Below are 9,294 nucleotides of genomic sequence, written 5' to 3' on the forward strand. Positions count from 1 at the left end.
AACTGTTTCTGCCTGGTTTCAGACCAAGGCCTTTGTGTACGAGAGGCAAACATGATTATAACTACTATACTACAGAAACACTTTAATAAATAACCATAGGCACTGAGGGATGATAGGAGGCCTTTGCTGGTTGAGCAAGAGCTACAGGAATTGCAGGCGTCTAATGAGCATCTTTTACCAGTTTTAACAGAAGAGTGGAGTATTCTCTGCAACATATTGGGTAGCATTTATCAAGAACACGATCCACTGTAGCCTTTAGAATCGTAGAAAATTAGGGTTGAGAGGGACCTCAGGAGGTCATCTAGTTCAACCCCCTGCTCAAAGCAAGACCAACCAGCTATATCATCCAGCTGAGGCTTTGTCTAACTGGGGTGTTGTATTCTTTCTAACATAGTTAGGGTCTGATCCCAGTCCCACTGCAGTCAGAGGGATCTGTTCTATTCTGGGTCAGACCTGATGATCTGTTTAGGTCCCTTCCAACCCTAAGTACTATGATATTTTGTTGACTGCAGTAGACGATGGATCAAGCTCTTACTGGTCAGTGATCTTCTCAGCTCCTCTTCATTTTCGAGAGGTTCCACAGTCTTGCACAGTCAGCTCCTCTGAAGAGATCTTTAGAGCATACATAAGAACATTTACTGGGTCAGCCCATAGGTCCATCTTGCCCAGTATCCTGTGTCACACAGGGGCAGAGCGTGGATGCTGAAAGGGAGAATGAACTGGGCATGACCAGGGTTTTTTCCACTATTCCTCTTTCACTTAAGAATCTCCAGCATTTTAGGTGTAGGAGTTTAGCAAGGTTAGTAAGTGGGCAAGCCAATTACTTGACAGCACAGACCCCATGTTCACTTCCTGCCCCATCCCAAAAGTTGCTTTGATCAGATGAGGCTTCTTTGTTTTTCTCAGGCCAGGGATTTGATCAGGAGTATTCACTCTGTCTCCATGGTGGGACGAGAGATACAGATTATCAGTTGTTTTTCAGAGCTTGCACACAAACCATTACTGGGCAGTTCCACAAAGACGATGGTTGCCAATCTTTGGGTTTGATGTGGGGGAAAATTCGAGCTGTTTGGGGGTTTAACCATACAGTGGAGCTGACCTGGGCCCCTGAAGTCTCTCCGTGTCAAGGCTAATGTCATGTTGATAACCAAACTTTGCACGTTGAGCTTTCTCACACTTAATTCGCTGAGCTGCACGATAGTTTCAAAATAATCCCGTAAAATCTTCCCCCACCCCTGCATTCCAGTTGTATGCTCTTTTTCTTTCTCCCCTTCAGTGGGCAGGGGAGGTGCTCGATTACCTCACAGCTGGAAGCAGAAAACCTTCTTGTTTCTCCAAAGACATTTTTTTTTCCTTCCCACCTAGTTGCCTCCATTATTGTAATTTCTTTTTGTAATGTGGCAACTGGTGCATGCGGTGGGACTCCTGATCTGTAATTTGCTTGCAGAGCTCACTGTGGATAGGCAGCTGGCATGGAAAGGGACAGGGGAACCTTACATTCTCTCATGGTCCATCATGTTACTTATTTTGCCTAACCTATAACCTGCCATCATGGAAGTGTGGGACTTTAATTGAAGTCTACAGAGGTAACTTCACAGCCTGACCTTGTAGCTCATGGAGTGCTGCTACCACCACATTGTGAAACAGAACAGCAGTTATTTGATTGTGGAGGTTAGCAACACACCCTCTTCTCTGATGTCCTCAAGAGCATGTTCCACTCTCAACCCACTGGCGAGACCTCCTGTTAAATTAGTGGGAGTTCTGTCCTGGGGGTGAGTAAAGAATCTGGGTGCATCTTTCCTGCAGACTGCAGTATAATGTAGAGATACGTGACTTGGGTAGTGGGGGCAGTCTAGCAACAGCATTGCAGACCTCAGTGTGGGCTAATTTACCCTGCTGAGAAGACCTCTGTTTTTAGTACCTGGGATAGCTTGTTAAAAACTAGCTTGGGTATCTCTACTCTACACTGCAGTCTGCAGCAGCAGCGTACCCAGTGACACAGATTTTCAGGCTGCCTAAAGGACTTGAATGCCTTAAGATGAATGAGAATGGCACTATTGATCCTCTAGGCTGGGTTTTGGATATCTGAGCCAGTGTGTGGGGGGAAAAAAAACCTACTCCAAAGTGGGGAGCCATTGAAGGACATACCTTACGTTGCGATGTAATAATTTGTGGCTTTGTACAACCTCAAGAGGGCACCCTTTTTTTGCTTGCTCTGTTCTTCATACTACTAACCTGACTGTGTGTTTTGTTTTGTTTTGTGGTTGCTTTGCATGTCGTTCCTTCCTCTTGGCTGACAGTCACGGGGTGGATTCTTTTCCTTTCTGTGATTCAGGTGCCTCACTCTTTCCTTTCCAGGTTCTTCCAGTTCTTTTAACATGTCAAACTCTGGAGATTTGTTCATGAGCGTGCAGTCACTCAATGGGGATTCTTACCAAGGGGCCCAGGTTGGAGCCAACGTGCAGTCACAGGTAGGGACTCATCCGATGTACGGCCAGTGAATGCATTAGTGTTGGAAGAGCCCTTGATTGTATTGGCATTCCCCACTTCTGTCCAAAAAGTGAAATCTTAACGGCGCAAATGAACCAATCAAATGAACCAACACTGAAAAAAAAATCCAAAACCCCCTCCCCCCAACCAAACCAACAACCATTGTCTTCGGGAATCTTGCCCACACTTTGTGAATGCATTTGGCTCTGGCTTGATAGTCACATTAGGAGAAAAGGAAGTTTCAAAGAACAAGCATGTGCTAAGACAAAAATAGCTGAGGTTTAGCTTGTTTGCTTTATTTTTCAAGGTAAGGACCAGATGTTCTGACTGGTGTCTCATTTCCAAGGCTTCTACTCGTTTGTTCGATGCTGAAACTAGGCGTCTACTGAAAGGAAAGAAATGCTGAAATGTACAAATTCATTTTTAATTAAATACAAAACACCCAGGCCTAGGCAGCCACCAAAACCTCTTAGAGTCCAGCAAGACACAGAAGGAACTTCGGGCATCATTTCTGAAGTGCTGATCCATACTTTGGACAAAAGAGGGCCCAGCCTGTTAACAGTCTTAGATGCACGTAATGTCTTCTATAAGCTTCTTGCTTCCCATCCACGCCCAACCATTTCATGGGTCCATTTGGCATTTAGCGTTTACAGAAGTTAGGAGATGACTCTCATTCAACTACTTTCATGTTGGCAAAGAGTTTTTTGAGCCAGAGTCACTCCCTTTGCAACCCTGGATGCAGAGAAGAGTGTCATAGATGGGGATCAGACAGCTTATCACTTTAATTTTTGGCTTTTTAAACCTTTATTATAAAAATACGAAAAACAATTGGTGAAAGTGCAAAGGTATGTGGTCCTCCCATGGGCTGGGCATGAAACATTTTTCAGTGACCAAAAAATCCATATTGCCAGAGATTGAAACCCCCTCTCCTTATCACTGGTGCAGCCACTAGCTTGGGGGTTGGTGTATGGGGACAGAACGGTAGGGGAGAGATGCTTGCCCTCTTGCTATGGTAGGTATGCACACTCTCCATGCCCTCCAGAAATAATTAAGGAAACTGCCGACCCTACACATTGAGTCAGACAACCCTCTTCAGTTGATGTGCGCCTCCTGGTCCTTGGGTAGGAGGAAGATGGTGGGGCAGGAGAAGGGAAAGGGAAATAAAGTCTACTCCCTGAGTTAGCTGCAGCATGCAACTCCAGCAAGTCTTATTGCCCCTGTTGCATTTTCTTTCCTCCCTGGATGTCTTCGTTGCAGTGCTCAGAGCTGACAGTTGGGTGTGACAATGCCAGTGGGGTGGGGTTTGGGGTTGGAAAGGGAAGTGAGGGTGTCCTCCATCTTCTGTCCCCCTTGCCACTCTGAAAATGATAGTGCTATATTTTTTCTTTAAATACACGTCAAATGTGAATCAAAGCAGCTTTGCCTTATAATTTCTCTCTCTCTAATTTTTTCTCTTTGTTGTTGTTGGTCTGTTTAGGTGGATACCCTTCGCCATGTTATCAGCCAGACAGGAGGATACAGTGACGGGCTCGCAGCAAGTCAGATGTATAGTCCGCAGGGCATCAGTGTAAGAAAAATAGGCTTGTTTTTTTTTCCCCTCTCCTTTCATTTTTGTTCTCTCACTACCAATTATTTCAAAGCCAAAGGGCTTAGAATGCCACTTAGTAGGACTTGTCTTGGCTTTACGGTCACCTAGTTTATTGCTTCTGTATCGGTCACGCCAACGGCAGAGTTCTGCCCACAAAAAGTGGCGATTGGGCAGGCTTCATGCAGGCAGCTGGCGTCTAGGCCTGTCAGACACAATCAGTGTTTGCATGGCACCTGCGGCCACATGCGTTCAGCTGAGAGGAGCTGCTAAACAGGTGACACCTAGTAGAACAGTGGTAGGAAATGTCATCGCAAGCCTGAGCCTTGAAATCTCCACAAGGTGCCCAATGGCTGGAGCCCATCACAGACCAAGCCGTTGTCTAAAAATAACCTTTCCCCAGCCAGTGTCTTGAGCCAAAAAATGATGATGATGATAAAAAAAAAAAAGGGAGGAGGGGGGAGTCTAAAAACATCTTCTACTTGTTCTTGGGTGCGCTGGCGGCTCCTGACTAGCATGAAAATTCATAGCGACAAGCTGTGTCGTACAGAGTGAAATCGATCAGACAGACACAAGGAGAACCGAGTGTAGATTCGGGACAGCAATCCAACTTCATTTCTCAGATCAATCGTCCGCCATCTCAGTGGCGGTGACAGCAAGCTGGGACAAGAGGGCAGCCTGAAAAAGGAGGCTGTTCTTGTGGAGTGTGGTTTTTCTCTGGCCCCTTTAGAGGTCACAGAGAGACTGAGGTGGAGGGGGGACATTTGAACAAGGGAAATTTGTCTGCGCTGTGTTTTATTTTCTGTGTATGTGACTTATGCTTGTTGTGGGGGAAGGAGAGAAAGTGAGCAAGCAAGAACATGCAGAGAAGCCTTTTGGAGGCAGGGGCAAGGGAGACCTGTTTCTCTGGATAACCTTCAGGAATCTATGCCTTGACCACCAAGGGATCCGTTCTAAGTGAACCACTTCCAGTAGGGGATGTCATCAGCCCCAGCAGGCATTCTCCAGGAGTTTGTGTCATTTCAGAACAAAGGCACTGAGAACGAGATGTGATACGAGTGGAAGCATTAAAACAGCTTCCCCAGTCTCTCTGTCCTTTTGGTTAAGGGAGAGTGTTGGGCTTTAAAAGCCAAACATCAAGGGTACCCAGGTGGGATACAGTGTCATGCCGTTACCATCTGTCTGCGTCCAGATTGGTACATTGGGCTCAACAGTCCATTTTTAGTCCTTTTGCATTTCTTCTGGGAAGTCAAATTAGAGATTTCCCAGTAGGCAGGAAACAAAATTTGCATGTGATCCTCACTTCACTAGGATGGCTAAAGGCCCTACCAGAGCACAGTGAGAGAGAGAGAGAGAGCACCTATGGCGCATAGAAAGGAAAATGGTAGAACCCTTGCCTATTCAGTTTGATGCTTTCTTTCTCTCAATTCAGCCATGCTGAGAAAATGGACGTTAGGGGCTTACCAGTGAGGCCTGACGTCACTGGGCAGGGCCAACGAGGATTTGTGAAGTAATGTAACTGAACATGTGCAGATAATTATGTCTGATTACATAAGCCTGTTGCAAGAACTGTGGTTGAAAATGCCACATGAAAGAGCCCATCGTTTCACATTAATTTCTATGTTAGCTGAATTTATTCCCTTTCTGGCTTTTTAATACCAAAGAATAAATGAATCAGAGGCTGATCATGATAAGATATGATACTTTTGTATAAATTAAAATCCCCCCCAGGAGAGGTTGAGCTTATTACTGTCGGAGATATATTTGAAAATAACTGTCTTCTGTGTTAAGCCAAAATATAAGGGGAATTTTCTTCACAGGGCTGGGGGAGGGGAAGGAAGAAACACGAGGAAGGGAGTTTCTAGTCAACACCCAACTTCAGTCCAAAAGGCTGGGTAGAGCAGTGCAGCATGGCTTAGGCCTGATACTTCAGGCCAGCAACAGCAGGGGAAGCGATCCAGATTGACTTGGAGCATATCTGAAACTTGGAAGCTGCGATCGTGCTGCACATTTCCATTTTCAGTTTATGAACATAAGGGCCTTGCTGGCTATCTGCTGGGAGGGGAAAACATGTTGACAAGCCACAAGGATTGGGCAAAGGAGTGGTGTTCTTTGGGCAGAGGGCAGGTGGCTGGCACTTAAGAAGAATGTATTAAAATAGTGGTGCTCAACCTCCAGCCTGTGGGTTAGATCCAGCGCTTTGAGCCATCTCATCTGGCTTGTGGGTCTCCCCACAGGTCCAGAAATTTGGCAGCAGGGGATCAATGGCAGTGTTAATTGCCATTCCTCTGCTGCCAAATTTCTGGATGTTTGGGGAGCTCCATGGACCAATGAGCTTGCCCTGCACACTAGATCATTTTGGCACACAGTTGGGCTAACAAAGGATTGGGGGAGGGGGTTGTTCCACAGCTGGATCCAGATGCACAGGACTGGACAGTATACAGCTGAATCTTACCCGTGAACCATCCCCATACTCAGACCTTATGCTGGATCCAACCCAGGTCTGCGCCACTCATCTGGCCCATGGGGCCAGAAGGTTGAGCACCACTGCATTAAAAAATGGTTACATATTTTTGTCCAGCGTTACACATATTGTCCTGCTGGAGTTTCCCTAGTTGGAGTGACACGCAGCACTGCCCTTTGCTTGTTAGTCAGATGCACCTGGAGGTGTCTCAGGTGGGGGTAAAGGCGGAGACCAGGTTTGGAAGGGGTTTCTTCCCACTTCTGCCCACCCCCATGAATAATTAGTCTCATGGACAGTCCTGACATGATGATACTATACACGTCACTAATCCCTATGCAATTTCTATCACTCCTTTCAGCCCATCAAGTCTAATAGTGTTTAATAAACTGTGCCTATATATAAGGCAAGACACCCACCCTTTGAAACACAGGGGCTACTTGATAGCTGCTTGATAGCAGTGACCTTAAGACAGGAAGTGAAGAAGAACATCCTGTCCATCTGAAAACTAAAGCAGGGCAGGAGGGCATGAATGAAAGTTGCTAGTAATACATACACCTGTGCTTTACTGATTGCATCTTAAACTGTCCTTATAAGCCTTCCAAGGCTGGTGAAATCAGACCTGAATGAGAACTATGTTGCTGAAGTTCTTGCTTAGTGTGGGTTGTTAAGTCTAAGTTGATCTGCAGAGATTTTTGAGGGCTGGAAAATACAAGGTATATTATGTTATCCAGCTATATCATAGTATAATGTGATGACAGTTGCAGTAAGAAAAGCTGCTCCACCGTGGTCTTTCCACCTCTGTTAGTGCATTGATTTTGCATCTCCTTAGGAACACAGAATCCTGAAATGCTGTTGTAATCAAGATAATCAGTTCCAGGAGGCCCCTTCTTTACTCCAGAGATCTGTTTTTGTGGTTGCAGCTGCTATGTTTGGTAACAGAGCCCATGTTTTTATTCCTGTTAGCTCTGCAGAGCTCAAATAGCTGGATTCTTATCTTCCAGTACATCATTATCGAAATCGTCAGCTATATCCCAACTGTAAAATCTTTATTACTAGCAATGATGTCTGATGCAGAAAGAAAACAGCTGGATTTTCATATCCCAGGTGGCACTAGCATCACCAACCTCTAGCATGAAGTTGCTTTTTGACTCATAAAGTGAATGGGTGTCATCAAGAAAGGGCTGTGGGGCAGGGAAGAAAGAAACTTCTCATGGACTTGAACCTGGAAGGACAAGTGCCTAATGATCTGAACTGTGGTTGTAGTTGTCCTCAGAGGGCAGGGTACAACAGTATAGCAAATAACCTAATGAAATGGTAGGCCTGAGTCACAGAATTGGGACCTGAGCATATGCAGGATTCAGTTGTGTTAGTAGCTGGGCTTTTAGGGTTGCTTAAAGAGAATGGGGGCGCTGCGTGTGAAGCACAGGAAGTTTGTGAGCAGTCTGAGTCACACAACAGGTAAGAAAAGAAGCCTTGGACAGTCGAGCAGAATTTCTGCTTCCACTGCAGCTTACCTTCTACCTTGAGCTGAAGAACTGTGTCCAGAACTAAGTGGAGTGTTTGCAGCCCTGCTATGACAGGCAGGAAAAGATCAGTTAATGACCCCTGTGAGGACTGTATTATGATGTGGCCATGACCCATAGACTAGCCTGCAGGTTGAAAATAGCAGCAGAGAGGACAACTGCATAGTCCACAAAGACTCCATTCTGGTTTCGCTCCTAGAGATGGGACCTACCATGTCAGGGTTGGAGCTGCTGGGTGCTGTGCTTTGCCAGTGTTGAGAATGAACAAAGAACTTCAAAAACCAGGTGTTCTTCCCTAATCATGATATTGTTTCAACCCAGCAGTCTCTTCTGACATTTGGCCCTGCTCCAACACCCCCAGAACACACCAACTTGTTTCTGCTAGGGAAATACTGTGGAGTTACAATAAGGGTGGAATTGGAGACAGAGGCTCAGGACTGGAACTCTGAGCTCTTGGATTTTATCATTAACTTTGCCGTTAACATGGTGCATTGTGTTAGGTCAAAATATGAAGGGATATTGAGCAGTCTCTTTTTTCCATGTATGTCAGTGAAACACATCTGTGTGAAATGGGTAGGGCTAGCTGAAAAGTTCTTGATGAAACTTCTTTCTGCTGAAAAATTTCATCAAAACCAAAAATGTTTTGCAGAAACATTGAATTAATAGGAGATTGCTTTAGGAAGATTTTTCAGATGGAATTTCTAATAAAGATGAGAGGACATGCTTGTGTCTGTGCTTGTGAAAATGAGAAAGAGAAGATACACCCCATTATCCTGCTTGTTAAATTACTCACTCACCTGGGACATGGGAATCCCTGTCCTAAATTGGACAAAACAAGTATTCAGACCTGTGTCCACCTGTGTGTCAGATCAGAGCCCTTCCTACCAACTATGAATTCAAAAAGCAACATATTCAGCGCTTTAAGTTTCATAGTTTCTAGGGTCGGAAGGGACCTGAGCAGAACATCTAGTCCAACCCCCTGCCATGGCACGAAAGAGTACTGGGGTCAAACGACCCCAGCAAGGTGTTCATCTAACCTCCTTTTAAAACCCCCCAGGGTAGGAGCCAGCACCACTTCTCTTGGAAGTTGGTTCCAGACCCTAGCCGCCCTGACCGTGAAATAGCGCCTCCTGATGTCCAACCTAAACCTTCCCTCTGCCAGCTTGTGACCATTGTTCCTGGTCACTCCTGGCGGTGCTTGGGGGAACAGTGACTCCCCCAATGCCTGCTGA

The 9,294-nt window shown here is 45.6% G+C and overlaps 1 protein-coding gene across 4 annotated transcripts in view; it reads left to right on the forward strand.

The window, feature by feature from the left end:
• PBX1 (PBX homeobox 1) overlaps positions 1 to 9,294 on the forward strand; it is a 349,199-nt gene that overhangs the window by 320,209 nt on the left and 19,696 nt on the right. For 3 of the 4 annotated variants that reach the window (XM_019501884.1, XM_019501886.1, XM_019501885.1), the window contains exons 7-8: positions 2,359 to 2,471; positions 3,968 to 4,057. In XM_019501884.1, the coding sequence (XP_019357429.1) occupies positions 2,359 to 2,471; positions 3,968 to 4,057 (203 nt within the window). The remainder of the gene's footprint in view (positions 1 to 2,358; positions 2,472 to 3,967; positions 4,058 to 9,294) is intronic. The other variant, XM_019501887.1, reaches the window with a different exon arrangement.

Source organism: Gavialis gangeticus, unplaced genomic scaffold (genome assembly GCF_001723915.1).
Source record: "Gavialis gangeticus isolate Ggan-Ray unplaced genomic scaffold, GavGan_comp1, whole genome shotgun sequence".
Classification (NCBI taxonomy): domain Eukaryota; kingdom Metazoa; phylum Chordata; order Crocodylia; family Gavialidae; genus Gavialis; species Gavialis gangeticus.